Genomic DNA, 15566 nt, shown 5'->3' on the forward strand with positions numbered 1-15566 from the left:
GGACAGGAAGAAGCACACGACTCAGTTTTCTCCATTTTTAGGTGCCTGTAGAGAAGCGTGCTCTCCTCCTCACCTATGCTGCAAGACACTTCCAGGGCAGGAGCCCTTGCAAGAGGCCTGTGGGATTTCCAGCTCTGCCACTGACTGCAGGGTACGTTCAGCTCTAGTCTTGTCACACATTCTAGGCCATGTTCTGTAAGGCAGCATTTTCAGTAATCAAGCTGATGCTCTGCCCTAACTTGACCATCAACTTCTCAACTAGTTTTGATTTCAGGAGAAAAAGGTAATTATTTATTAGGCTCATCCTAAAACCTCCAAAAAGTTAATGATCAAAGAACAGACGATGAACGTGACCTAATTCAAATTAACACACATCCTCCCTCAAACTTGGTCTTGTTATTATTACAGGTATGATTTTCCACAACATGTAACAATGAACTTGCATAGCTTAGAATGTTAATATTAAACATTCCAACAAGATACCTATCTCCACACATAAGAAAGTCTTAATTTTCTAGTTTAAATATTAATTGTGAAAAAGACTAGTACTGCCCAAATGTTGGTGAGGATGTAGAAAAACTAGAGCTCTCATAAACTACTGGTAGGAATACAATATGGTACAACCATTTTAGTGGTTTCTAAAAAAGCTAAACATATACCTATCCAATGAACCAGCAAATACACTACTAGGTACCAAACCAAGAGAAACAGGAACATGTCCACAAAGAATCAAGCAAGAATGCTCACAGCAGATTTATTCACAATAGCTAAACATGGGTCATGTACAAACAAAAGTAAATTTAAGCAAATTTGAGTTCCAGGGTTGAACTGTAACGACAAATAATTACTGACCTTGAGGTTTGGAGTTTGAGTTTGATCCACAATAAATCTCATCAAAATGTTAAATTGTTGATCAAATGGAAAGGAATCCCTAGGTTGGTGGGAAAAAAGTGATTTTTAAAGACATTTATTACAAAACAATATAAAACTATTTAACAAAAGCATACCATTGTAAGTTAATATATGTAAAACCCTGTTCACATTTTTAACAGTGCTTTTCGTTTTATGTAAAGTAATACATGTTATACAGAAAATATGGAAAAAGGAAAATCTTTTTGCAAGTCCCCAAACACAAACTGAACTTACTTTGAGTGGCTATTTAAAAAATTAAGACCAAGCAATAAACTAAGGAAGAAATTTCTACTCGCCTTTTTAGGGAGTTGCTCATTTTCCCTCTAGCTACCTTTCTGGATATTTCTTAAACATAAAAATCACTTCTGATACCCAAATCTCATTTTTACATCCTGACTGGGCTGCTGACAGCTGACCCTGCTTAAACTAACCGTATCATCCTCTTTGGTCCTGGTCACTGCTTAGGGTCCCTGCACACCACAAAAGTGTGTCGCCTGTGAGACGGCGACAAAACATTTCCCATCCAGCCACAAATCACACACAGAAGCCTGGGGCCCCAGGAGCCCCTTCTCTTGCTCCACTCTTGCCTGTTGCTGATCTTATTTCTCGTGGTCAGCATGCATCTCTGATCCAATCAATTAGCCCTCAGGGACTCTTGGCCAGAGAGTCAGTGCTCTTTCTGTTAAAATGCTGTAATTACTAGTATTAGTTAAAAATTGCGCAATGGGGCCCATGTGGAAAATGGTGATGTAACGTCCATATTAACAGGAAAGATAAATGCAAGGCAAATATCTACACTGCTTTCTTTGGACCCTCTTAGAGACTTTTCCCAATCTACATAAATGTAGTAAAATAAAGAAGTAGGTTTGACTCTTTAAAATGAAGCAAATAGAATTGATTTGAAAAGTAAATAAAATCATACAACAAAAATAAAAAGCACATGGCATATATTAGGTACCAGTGTTATCCTACATATAATTACTAATAAAAAGTGAACTTGATCCAATAGTACCCTTTCCTCCCACCATCTAGTTGTACCCTGGAATCTTTGAAGATCACTTCGGGAAGGAAAGTATACTTTAGTATACCTGATTTAAGTGACTATGTCAACAAACCACCCACAAAATGTCCCTCCCTTTTTCCAGCAGCATGGGGTGGATGGAGAATACATTTCAGTAATGGGTGTGTATAATCGGGAAATATTCCATTGTTAGGCACAGGCAAAGGAAAGGAAACCGAGGCAGATTAGCACTCAAGTCTATAAACTGAGAAGCAATTCTCAGCCATCACTAAAACCTCCTATTAATAGTCACTGACTATTCTAGATCAGCTTAAACAGCTGTGTATCTCAACTGCTGAGAAAAAGAAGGGAATATTAAAAATGCTTTAGGCACTCAGACCAAATCTACTGAGATAAGGACTCTTAAAGGGGCATCCAGGAAAACTAACGGGAGGTCACAATTGTATTCCTCAATCACCAAAGTTCAGGAATACAATGTTAATACTCCTACCATTCCTAAAAATATGAAATGGATCTGGTCAATGGTAAATTCACCTAAATTAAGTGACCTATAGGCCAAGTCTGGCTCACATGTGTTTTATTTGGCCTTCACAGTATCTTAAAAAAATTCTCAAATATGTTGCCCAAATCCACATTTCTGACATTTCTTGAAAAGTCTGGTACTACTGAGCCCATGTCCCAGTGTGGTCACAAATGGCGCCAGACTATCAAGAGCCCTCCTATCTACTCCACTCGATTATACCAGCTTATCAGCCTAGCCCCTCAGTCAATCTTGGCTAAACCTTTATAATTCATTGGTATAATGGTGTACTGTAATGGCCCCTAACTCCACTAAGTTTAGCCATGCAAAGGAATGACAGGGTTTGAAGGCTTTATTGCAAATGTAGTACGTTACTTTGGTTCTTATTTATTTATTTTATTATTATTTTTTAAGGCCTCACCAACAGATGCAAGTACATTACTTTGAGTTCATTAAAAACCAGAAGGGAAATCTCTCTGGATAATAGAAGTCTATAGCAATGCAATTACACAGATTGACAGGGTCAAGGGCCAAAAGAAAACAGCTGGCATCATGGTAGAGAGGAACAGATGCATACTTTGAAGTCAGAGTCATGTAACAGCTGCACGCAGAGGGAAGCTGGCAGGGCAGGATATGTTACTGTGCTAGTCAAGGGAGCCAGAGAGGGAAGAGAAGGCTCTAGTGCTATCCATACCACCCCCCTGACCCGACAGGAGGTGAGGACACACACCCACAAGACAGCCTGCAACAATAAGAACAGACAACAGAAATCCTGGATTTTCGTTCCCAAACAGCCACTAACACAAAGTCAAGGTAAAGTGTCTGTTTCTCACTGATAAAATGAACATCATCTTTAAGGTCCTTTCATCTTGAAATTCTGTGATAACTAGAATTATTCCAGGTTGTAGTAACTTATAAAAGTTATCGCCCTGATAATTTTCTGAGTCACTTGGAAGTTATTCCTTTGTTCTTTAAAAAAGTTCACCAATTTGACATTCCTCCCCAATCCATCTTCCACCAAATCACAACCAAGACATTACTGCAGAGTGTCTTCCGAGATCTTTTAATTCTCATACTTGCATACTGAGGACCCACAGCAGCTGCACAGATGATAAAGAAGCAGTTTCTGAACAGCAGCACCACGTAGTCTTTTCTAACTTTTCTGGGTTTCAGCAGTTTTTCTTTTCTCATAATAGCCAGAAGGATCACAACTACTGCAAATGTGCTGTTAATCTCTGGGCCAAGGTACTGTCAATTTAGAGAATTTTCCTGGACCAATGGCAACTCTACATCATACACTGATAGAACAATTTCTAGTATGACTTGTAAGTTGAAGTAATAAAAACACTAAGGTCTTCAGAAAAATGTAAACAAATATTCTAAATGTTTTCTCTAATGTTTTTTAATGAGAAGAGAATCAATTTCCAAAGTTTTACATTTGTTTATTATGTATGTCTTAAATACTCACAAAAGTAGTATCAACACAAGGAAGATACGCTATTTCATTTCATGGATTGGTGAGACATGTCAACAAGTATGTCGACAACAGAAAGTGAGAACTGAGTAAAAGAGATATTCAAGTGGGTGACAGAGGCCATGGGTAACGAAAGAGAATGGCAAAAAGTCACCTACAAGTATCCTGTAACATCAAAACTCTTAAACACTTACCTTGTGACATCTAGAGCCTTTTGAACTTTTGCTTGCACAGATCCAAGTAAATCTGCTCCCATTTTCTTAAGTAATTGTGTGAGAAGAACAAAAAGCCAGTCTTGTAAATCATCCTTATGAATTATTATAAAATCCACAAGAGTCTCCAAAAACATACTGAAAACCTAGACACAAATGAAAACCAAGTACTTCACATATTGAATTCACAATTTCCTCCAAAGTCTACAAAACATTAAAAATGCCCATACGTGCTTTGCCCAGACTCTTGTAACTTAGGTTAACACTGTTAACAACTGTTCCTAGTACAGAAGGAAAATGTAGTGCAGAAAACAGATAAAGGAAAAAGGAATGGAACTTACTCTCTGTTGTGAATTCCACCGCAAACGAGGCCATGCAACAAAACAAATTCCATGTTAGTTGGCAGTGAATTAATACCATTGTCATGCGTTTAAGAAAACCTGAAAAGGCTACAAACCAATGAAATAGTCTCTCCTCCCTCAATATACATCTTTAAAAAGCAGTACAGAGAAATGAACTTTTCTGAGTTTAATCATGAAGGCTTTTCTTTCTTAAACAATAACAAATCCTCGTGTCCTAATTCTATAGTATTCTTATTCACTATCTAGCAGTCAACACATACTATTATAAAATGAGCCAATAAAAACACCTACTCACTAGTGTGTAGCTATTGCTTTTCACGTCAGATATTTTGATGTACACCAATTTCAGATATCATAAAGTAATAGATGGTTACAGCTTAGAATAAAAGATATTAACATAATCCTCATGCTGTTGTGTCATGACTTTTGCTAAGGTGAAATAGAGTGCATAGTGGAATATCTCTGAACCAATTTCAGAGAGAAAAGTAGCACTGAGTATCCCTACCTTGTTAACGAAACTTGTTCTACTTGGACAGCCCATGAACCCTATCCCGCCTCATTTCTAGTAGAGCAACTATTCACCACCAGGGGTCTCCTGTGAGACAGCTCAGGAAAAAGGTCATTTAGCTGTGGGATTCCTGGCTTAGCTTACAGGCAGCTAACAAACATTAACTAAACTGAGACCTCCAAACTCACTGTACAAGAGACTTCTGATGGAAACAAATTTCCTTCTTTATCCTCACATTCTGCTTCTGAATCAGCAATCTAGGGGTGACAGGTAACAGAAATTTATCAATGTTCTAAACCATCTAATAGTGCTGATGTTATAAATCTTAAGAATCTTAATTATGCTTATGCGTTAAATCTTACTGCTTTTAACACTACCTTAGAGAAAAATCTTGATACATTTTATCTTTGGATACCTACGTGGCCTTTAAAGGCTTAAGCTCAGTCTTTCCTGAATTTTTATTGAGATAGAATCTCACTGTTGTTCAGGCTGGAGTGCAGTGGTGCGATCCCAGCTCACTGTAACCTCCGCCTCCCAGGTTCAAGTGATTGCCCCCCAAATAACTGGGATTACAGGCACATGCCACCATACCCAGCTAATTTTTATATTTTTAGTAGAGACAGGGTTTTGCCATGTTGGCCAGGCTGGTCTCGAACTCTTGACCTCAAGTGATCCACCCGCCTCGGCCTCCCAAAGTGCTGGGATTACAGGTGTAAGCCACCGGGCCCAGTGGATTTTTATTAATATTGTTAATGTTGACTTTGCTGTGAGGGTCATAGCAGAAAGTTTAAGACATGCTTCAAGAATGACACTGAGTGAGGAGAGCTGTTGTGGGGAGAGGGGAGGAGAACCCTTGCATTCACTCCCCTTTACGCTCATGAGCACCTCAAAAGGCTGGGGCCGTATCTTCTTTTCTATATCCCTGCCCCAGAGCAGTTACTCAGTAAATGTTAAATGACTGGGTGAATGAATGGGTGGATGGATGTTTGATATTTCAAGGACAATTCCTATGAGGAAGCAAGGATAGGAAAAGAAAGATGATGATGACTAACTGGCTGGGCTTTCTGGCTGTCACAGGTTTCTTTCTTCCAGGAAGACTTGGAGGAGGCCATCTTTACTGGGAAAACTAGTTGATCCTGCATGTCAGCATTAAAGATTTGCTTCTGCTCATTTAAGGTTCTATCCATTTCCACACCTTACTTTTGTCCTTTATCTACCCCTTTCCCTAAATCTTCATCCTGCCCTCTACTTTCTTCCTCTAAAAGCATTTAATAGTCTCTAAGGGCCTCCTCCTCAACAATGGTATTTAAAATCTAGACCCCAAGTAAATTTCTGTAAAGAGTTCTTCTCTCACCCCTTTTCCACCACCCCTGGAAAGTGTTCTGTCCCATACTCATGGGCGTCTCCCCCTCAGCTGGGACTCTCTCCTCAAAAAAAAGCATTCCTCAGGCTTAGTGTTCCCTACGGCCCTCAGGAGGTGTGGGCACCAGCTAAGTGATCACCAATTCAGCAAGTTCTTGGGAACAGCAAAATCCTATTTTAAGAAATAACCTGGTTTTTCAATAAATCCATTAAATACTTTCATTTTTTCTATCTTGTCCTATACAGACATGTTCTACATGGGATACAAAAATAATTATATACTTATTTTCTTCACTATATACTATAACATTAAAAAATGCATGATATTATAATACAATCTTATACCCTAGCACCTACCTCACTGTTTGGCTAACAGGAGACATACAGAAATATTTGCTGAATGTAAGAAAGACCATCTGATTCTCTCCCTGATAACTCTTACTTGAAGCACACTTATTTAACTTGAAATTTTATGCACATTTAAGTTTTCAAGAATTCTGTTTTTAAAAGATGTAACATACACTAGTGCTGAAACTGGTGTTACTCTGTAAGGTCAGAACTGCACTATTGGGAATTCTCTCTCTTTCTTGGATAGTATATCACACAGACATGCAGGGGGAAAGATAGGGCAGGCATGACTTCCAGACCTACCTTGCTATGAGGGTCAGCAAACATCCGGGTGAAGATCTCACACAACCTTTTCAGTTCAACTCGACTAGAAGAAATAAAACAGAATTCAATGAATTTACTACTTTTATTATTTTTGAGACAGGGTCTCACTCTATCACGCAGGCTGGAGTGCAGTGGTGCGATCATAGCTCACTACAGCCTTGATCTCCCATGCTCAAGCGATCCTCCCACCTCAGCCTCCCGAGTAGCTGGGAGGTGCACACTACCACACCTGGGTAATTTGTTTGATCAGTCAACTACATAAGCTTTACATAATTTATATCTACATAACAAGGTTTTTTTCACAAACTCTTATTCAATTTATAGCTAAATCAAATAGGAATACAAAACCAGAGATCGGTTCTCATTTTAAGATGAGGAAACTAAGACTGAGTGATTTACTCAAGGGGACACATCTGGAAGTGACAAAGCCATGCACCAAAATCTTTTTTATTTTGTCCCAGCTGTGTCTTCCACATGCCACGATTGAAAAGCAATGGAATAAAGTTTAAAAAGCATGTCTATCCTGCATTGTAATGAGAGGTACAAAACAAAAAAGGCAAAAAACAAAACAGCATGTGTTTCAGGGTCAGACAGACCTGGATTTTAATCTCAGTTCTGCTGTAAATAAGGTACTCTGGGCCGGGCACAGTGGCTCACACCTGTAATCCCAGCACTTTGGGAGGCCAAGGCAGGTGGATCACCTTAGGTGGAATTCAAGACTAGCCTGGCCACCATGGTGAAACCCCGTCTCTACTAAAAATACAAAAATCAGTTGGGCATGGTGGCGAGTGCCTGTAATCCCAGCTACTCAGGAGGCTGAGGCAGGAGAATCGCTTGAACCCAGGAGGCACAGATTGCAGTGAGCCAAGATCACGCCACTGCACTTCAGCCTGGGCAACAAGAGCGAAACTCAGTCTCAAAAATAAATAAATAAAATAAATAAGTACTCTGCTATCTTTAAGCCTGGTTTTTCCTTATTGGTCAAACAGGATAACGACCATGTCACGTGGCTGCTGAGAGGATGAAAAAAGATAACACATTGTAACTTCTACTGTACCTAGACAAAGCAAACATTCATTTCACACTGGTGCCCTTTGTCTTTTCTGATCCTTGACAACCACCAAGTCCCATGGTTAAAGTTTGATAGAAGGGTCCTCTCTTCCACAAATCATCCCTGATTAATGCCCTCTTATGTGGATGAGACAGTTGGTTCAAGGACCCTTCAATATTGTTAATGATGTAACCTAGATTAGACCAACGCCAATCAACAGATTCCTAGAAATTATTCAATAGGTACTTGGTGAACACTAAGAACCTACAAAGTGGGACCACCAGGATTAAACAGATTCTTGAGGAACAATCGTGACAAATCATCTTCTGTTTCTGACAGGTGACCAGAGTGTCACAGGATGCCTGTGTTTCAGAGGGCACATGACAAAACTTCCTATATCGCCTTCATGAACAGATGAATAATGGGGGGCAGGTATGAGTATAGGAGAGTGGAGTCAGACAGCCTGAAGAGCCACAGTGAGAGCTGGGCAACTTACCAGCCAGTGCTCACTTAGCATTACAGAACCCAAGAGGGATGCCCATCTATGACCATTAACTTATCTTACAAAAACTATCCAAAGGATAAAGTAGACTGCATTTCATGTATTCTAAGTTGCCCATTTCTTAGTTCCCATTCACATCTCCTTTCTCTAATTTTCACATCTCTGTAATTGAGTCACATCTTATAATCAATGACATTTTTGTGCTGTCACGGTTTAATACGCGTGACATTTATTAAAGGGCTAAAAATAAGGGTGTGTGTACAGTGTCTTAGATTTGACAAAATATGGTATAACCACATACTTTTTTGGTATGTATAATACATGCTTACTTTAGAAAATTTATAAAACAGAAACAAAGAAAAAAGTAAAAACAATCCATTTAAAAGACAATGCTGTTACTAGAGTGCTCCATTTTGTTATCTCCTCACTATGTACATTTATAAGCTACATATATGCACATGCGCATCAAAATTTTCCAGACTAAGACTGATAACATCCCATCTAGGACCCTAAAGTATAATGAACCATACTAACCTGCAGAGTTGTTTTATTTATTTATTTTAAACCTGAATTGCATACTATACACAGACATTTCTCAAATAACATCTACTGGACAAATATGAAACAGAAGGGAACCAAACATGGGGTCTTTTTTTTTTTTTTTTTTTTTTTTTGAGACAGGGTTTTGCTCTGCCACCCAGGCTGGAGCGCACTGGTGTAATCATAATGCACTGCAATCTCCAACTCTGGGCTCACGTGATCCTCCTGCCTCAGCCTCCGAAGTATCTGGGATTACAGATGCATGTCACCACATCTGGCTAACGTTTTAACTTTTTTGTAGAGATGGGGTCTCCCTTTGTTGCCCAGGCTGGTCTCAAACTCCTGGACTCAAGTGCTCCTCCTGCCCTGGCCTCTCAAAGTGCTGGGATTACAGGTATGAGCCACTGTGTCCACCCTAAATCTTTTACCAGCCTAATAAGTTATAGAATATTTGCCAGATGGGCTGGGTGTGGTGGCTCACAGCGGTATTCCCAGCACTTCGGGAGGTAAAGGCAGGCAGATTACGAGGTCAGGAGTTCGAGACCAGCCTGGCCACTATGGTGAAACCCTGTCTCTACTACAAATACAAAAATTAGCCAGGCGTGGTGGCACGGCTACTCAGAAGGCTGAGGGAGAAGAATCGCTTGAACCCGGGAGGCAGAGGTTGCAGTGAGCCAAGATCGTGCCACTGCACTCCAGTCTGGGCAAGAGAGTGAGATTCCATCTCAAAAAAAAAAAAAAAAAAGTGAAAGAAAAAAAGGGTATTTGCCAGATATTTCAAAGCCTCTGGATGGCAGGGACTGTCTCTTAGTCATCTTGGTACCTGTAGTGCCTGTTCCTGCAAGCGGACCTCTTGAAGACTCCATTAATTATAGGAAAACCCTTTAAGCCCCTGAAGAGTCCAACAGGGGATTCAAACTTGGCTCATATTCTTGCTGTGGTCCTCACCTCAGTGTTCTTTGGCTCTTCAGTAAGTTCTGCAGGCCCAGAAGCCCTTCTTTCCTTTCTGACCAGTTTGAACTAGCACAGTGGTTGAGAACTTCTGCTACATCTTCAGTCTGCCGCAGATAATGGGGAATGCCACCATTCCTGGAGCCATAGGAGCGCTCAGAGCAAACACTTGAGGCGTCACTGTTGGCATCATCGTCAGAATACATCCCATACGGCTCATATCTCCTCCTCACAGGCTTCTTCTGACAGGTCCAATGAGGGATGGGAGTGATTGAGAAAGAAATAGAAAGGTGAAATGACCGTGAGTCATACCAAACAAAATCTACAACAAAGAGTTAAGTGTAGAAAGACATATGCACACACACACTTTTCCTGTGCTTATAGATTACGGAAATACAAACAGAAAAGCAGTTTTCCATTAGGTAAAATAACTAATGAGCAAAGCACTCTGTAGTAGAGGGGAAGAGTACGGCCTCTAGTACAGTGTGTGGACTTTACAGGAAGACAGACAGATCACAATCCTGGTGCCAACACTGACTGGGCTGCGTGGCTTCTGAAAGCCTCCGAGGCCTTTTGCTTCGGTTTCCCCGTCGTGAAGACAACAATCATTATACCTATCATACAGGCTTGTTGTGAGGATTACATGAAATTATATGTTAAATATTTCAGCTGGGCACCTGGCACAATGCAAATACATGCAGCCAACAGCCCCTCTGCAGGCAAAAGCAATATATCTTGAGCACGGCCTATGGATAAACTTTTGTGAATACTTATGTTTCCTGAAAAAGTCAGAATTTGAAATGTCAGTGGCAGAAGTAGCCCACGTAAAAGGATTCCTAAGTCATCTCCCTCTGTTGCCCAGGCTGGTTTCTAACTCCTGGCCACTTTTATTAAAGACTTAGGGTTTTGAAACACCAGTAGGCTTCTCTGAAAGTAGACTATAATACCCACTTTATTCATTTCTCTGACCCTGAATACAAAACTGCTATACCCATAAATATGATATAGCAGCAACTATATAAAATTGATAGAAGCAAAACAAATAGCTATTGGCTTAAACCATACAAATACATTTCTCTAATAATATGGCAAATTATTATTAATCCAACTTGCTCAGGACTGTTCTGCCTTAAGCCTATTGTCGTAATTATGAATAGCCTCTCCCTTTTAATCTCAAAAGCATTTTTGTCTGGATAATAAATTACGTGGTCACACAAAAACCAGATTCCTAAAATAAGAAAAATGTTGATAAATCCATTCATGAAATCATGACGACGTAAGAATAGGCACAAATTGAGTTAATAAAATGAAACACTACTAGGCGAAGGAGCAGAGCTTGACATTCGAAATAAATACTAAAACAGATGTACATGAAAGGTGACTGACTCCACCACGAATAAAGACAATGATGGTGAATCACTGTTATGATTCAACAAAATCATTTTTCAGATCAGAATTTCTATACCATATTTTTTGGTTTTCACTAGCTTCTGAAAGAAATATACTTGCAACAGAAGAAATAAAGTTGTAAAACAAAAGTTAAAGCACTGGTACCTTGCTCCTGGAGTCTCCTAACAGCTGTAGGCGGGAAAATATTGAAGGATGGGGAAAAAGCATAGAGAATTATGTCAGAAGCATATGTAGGGACTGTTCTTGCAACAAAAGTGTACAGCAAAACATATCTGAGCAAACCAAAAGTACAGGTTAGCAAGCGTTTCATATCAAGCGAATAATAATAAAGAATGCTTTCAAAATGGCATTTCCTAACCCTCCTCCACGTCTCAGAAGACCTTCCGGTAACTTGCTGTAATTCTTCGCTAAAACTTTCCCCATACCAGTGAGGCAAGTCTCTAAGGTCACCATTAATTCTATCTATTCCTCTGAGACATTCTGTCTGGCACCATGGTGTCTATTCAGTGAGGCAAAGATTCTGTACCATTTCTGTGTTTTCTCTTCAGAAACAGGTCACTTGGAGAGACTAAGCAGTTTGGACAAAAAGTAACAAGGGCAGTATGAATCTAATGGGAGCTAGAGCTCAGAGAAAAGCTCAAGTCAAGTTAAGCCAAAGCTCAAACTCTCAAGTCCTATTCCGCCTCCTAGAACTTTGCACACAGTCCCTTATGCAGTTCTTTAAAGAACTAAGAAATTCCCCTGACTTAAGTGGAAGTCTCAACTAAGGGCTTCACATCCATCATTTCCCACCCCTTTGACCTCCACTTCCCAGGGTCTCTGAACGAATAAGATACAGATTCTAAATGCTGCAACTTGGAAGGAGCAACAGTTTCAGAGAATTCTGTTCCAGCTCTTGACTCTTAAAGCCATAGTTAGAGCAGTTACCCTGAACTCTAGCACCTGCCAGAAAAAAGTCTTTCTATACATAAGGTTGAGGAATACACATGGCCAGGCAGCTTGCCTACAGGAAAAGCATTATGAGAGCAGCAAACTGCTTGCTCACAGATACTTGTCAAAGAACCTGACTGAGCAGGAATAAATGAGGGCAAGACAAGAAGGAATGAAAACTGGAATCACCATAGCCATAAACTGTAAAATGTTGATCTGACAAAACATGGCTGGATTAAAAACTTAAGAATCTGAAGGCAGGATATTACATACTTTTTTCCTTTACAAGAGAATAAATCTTAAAACAGCAAGAGCAAGGCCAGTGATCAGACAGTTCTAAAGAACATCCATTTCAAATGCTGAGCACATAAACCGGAATATGCAAGAGACTGTGTGACTAGCTAAAACCCGTCTTTAAAAAGCAATTGGACCACAAGCTGATTCTACCAAGGAACTTTTTGGTATAACCAAAAAAATTAAAGGATCCATGATCATTTATGGTTTTCAGATATTACACTATAATGATGCAAAAACATACTCCACCATTGCTTCACATCCTCAAAGATTTAGGAAAAACAACATAAAATCAAATGGACAAGATAATAGAATAAATGCAAGATTTTCAAACCTCAAACTCTATTACCTATTATTATAATAAAATGTCTAGGTTATGCCATCAACGTCTGTAAAGCAATAGAAGCAACAGAATGGAAAAAAGGAAGTGCCAGTGGAAAAAAAAAAAAAAACATGGTTAAAAAGAAAAAAAGAAGCCCAGTGACATCTGAGAAGTCCAGTGTCATCAAAAGCTCCTCGATACTGAAGAGCACCAATAAGAAATACCTGACGCTAATATTTTCTGTAAAGTCCATTTTCACTTATATGTGTGCAGAGATAAAAGTTTAAGGAGCAAACAATAACAATATAAATTTACCCAACAGTTACACAATTTTAAAGAGTGTCAAAGATGATTTAATAACCTGATTTGGGGGCAATTTCCTGTTAAGACAGAGAGAAATGCAGATGAGTATTTCAAAGAGACTCTGTTTACATACATACTGTGCCTCTTACCAAAGCATCGGCAACAGCAGCTTCAAGATCTGTACTTGTGCTCAGAACTCTCATGGCATTCACAGAACCAGGTATTCTTCCTGGCTGGCCAAGCCCAAATCGATCTATTTAAAAAACAAAAGCAAAAGATGTGTCACTTTAATTGAAATTATCTCAATTCCTTGCAAGGACTACTGCCTCTTCCCACCAAGTAGACAGAAGCACTGAAAAATCTCTAGCCAATTTTAACTACACTTGACTTTACCAGTGGTAGAGGTTAAGCTGTTCACATTTAATGCTATTGTGCCACAAAGCACTGTCACTCGAAATTATTCAAACATAATATTTTATTATTGAAAAGTTTCTGAGATATGAGAGGGAAGGGGGAACTTATGGGGGCTGGGCTATGAATTGAGTCTTTTAATCTATTTAGCTTTCCCTGTAGAGGCAAGTGGCCTTGATGTTTGGTCAAACTAATTAGGAAGCTTCATGGTTTCATAAGAGTTCTAATGCAATGTGTGGTAAAAAATTAAAATTTGAAACAAATTGATTTCTGCCCAAATTTTTATTAGTGTCACTACTGTTTATTGCTAAGCTCATTTTAGATATTTGTTCGTCATGATGCCTGTGTCAACAAAAATTACTTAAAAATAAATTTATTAAAATTAATAATCACCAAAATCTTGCACTTTCACTGATGAACATTAAAAATTTAGATAATATAAGTTTTACTTGGGTTCCTCAAATAATTTAGAATGGTAATCTTTATACAGATAAACAAAATAACAGAAAGAATCCAAAGAATTTAAAACAAATTTAGTAGTTCAAACAACGATTTTAAGTTTATTTGTGATCATGGAAATGAAAACTCACTTTTTAAAGTCCCATTAAATCAGCTGACCAACCTGCCTTAGGAAGTGCTGGAGATTAAAACTATACTAGGAGAAAGGCAGTGTAAGTCGTATCTTCATTAAGTGTGTTATACATTATCTAGCAGTAAAAAATTTCTTATTTAAAAGTCTAACATATAAAAACCTTTGGAAGAAAAATGTTAAGATAAAATATTTTCTCTGTGTTAACAAATAAGACATTGTTTGGACAAGGAAAATCTCTATGTTAGCCACATTCTAGAAGCATCTAGAATAAAAGGGAAGCTAATTTTACATGAATTGATCTTTCCTATAAAACAATGTATTTAAAATTTTATATATGTAACAAGACAGTGCCTACAAAACTGGTGAACTTAAAAAGTGAATTGTTATTTAGCTTTTTAAAAATGTCAATTTCAAAACATTATACCTTCCACCACCATAGAAAGGGAGAAAAATTTAAACACTGCTAATCAATAGTTATACAGTCATGAATTTTTTTAAAAGAAACAAAAACTGTATGTTATACTATCCCCTTTTTTAATGCATTTGCTGGTCATTCCAACTGTCATCTTAGCCATTATGTTTAAAAGGTAATGCGCCATATAAACTAAAAAAGGCCATTAAAAGTTACATTTATCTATATTTATCAGTCGAAATATGAAACAAGTGTAAATGTGAGATTTACTGTGCACATATAGTTTTATAGACGATCCTTATTCAAGTTTTTTTCATTAAAAAAGGGTAGATAGTAGATTTATGAGTAACAGAATGAAAGTAATTCAATTATAAGCCATTAAAAAATTACCCAGCATAAACTTAAATAAAACGAAGTCTAACGAAATTAAAAAAAAAAAAAAATCTCATGCCAGCAATTCTTGCTTCAGGGAGAATACAGATTTTTTCAGACACAAAATTAAAACTATAAGAACAATGCAATTATTCTGTGCTTCCAAGATGCATCCAGCTTTGCCATACACAGTGACTACAGATCATTTGATATATATCATAGACAATTGGAATTTCAAATCTTAAGGAGAAATGTTTATCCAGATCTAAGCAAAACTATAAGCTTTATGTTTTCACCAGAGCAAAATCTGTTCCATATTCTCAAGGCTCTGATACTATTAAAAGTTCAATTTTTCCAAGAGATGAACACATATGACTGTGCTCTCAGTCTGGCCCCTAATCTTCAGGGAAATGTACATAATCAGAATATACCG

The 15566-nt window shown here is 38.4% G+C and overlaps 1 protein-coding gene across 15 annotated transcripts in view; it reads right to left on the reverse strand.

Annotated features, from left to right (window-relative positions):
• Positions 1 to 15566, reverse strand: part of CLASP1 (cytoplasmic linker associated protein 1) — a 310377-nt gene that overhangs the window by 59280 nt on the left and 235531 nt on the right. For 3 of the 15 annotated variants that reach the window (XM_030916256.1, XM_030916259.1, XM_030916254.1), the window contains 8 exons: positions 13496 to 13599; positions 11642 to 11665; positions 10085 to 10329; positions 7023 to 7086; positions 5198 to 5266; positions 4481 to 4483; positions 4122 to 4285; positions 853 to 931 (listed from right to left, as the gene is read on the reverse strand). In XM_030916256.1, the coding sequence (XP_030772116.1) occupies positions 853 to 931; positions 4122 to 4285; positions 4481 to 4483; positions 5198 to 5266; positions 7023 to 7086; positions 10085 to 10329; positions 11642 to 11665; positions 13496 to 13599 (752 nt within the window). Of the gene's footprint in view, positions 1 to 852; positions 932 to 4121; positions 4286 to 4480; positions 4484 to 5197; positions 5267 to 6430; positions 6434 to 7022; positions 7087 to 10084; positions 10330 to 11641; positions 11666 to 13495; positions 13600 to 15566 lie in introns of all 15 variants that reach the window. The other 12 variants (XM_030916265.1, XM_030916263.1, XM_030916255.1 and 9 more) reach the window with 6 other exon arrangements.

This window comes from Rhinopithecus roxellana, chromosome 14 (genome assembly GCF_007565055.1).
Source record: "Rhinopithecus roxellana isolate Shanxi Qingling chromosome 14, ASM756505v1, whole genome shotgun sequence".
Classification (NCBI taxonomy): Eukaryota; Metazoa; Chordata; class Mammalia; order Primates; family Cercopithecidae; genus Rhinopithecus; species Rhinopithecus roxellana.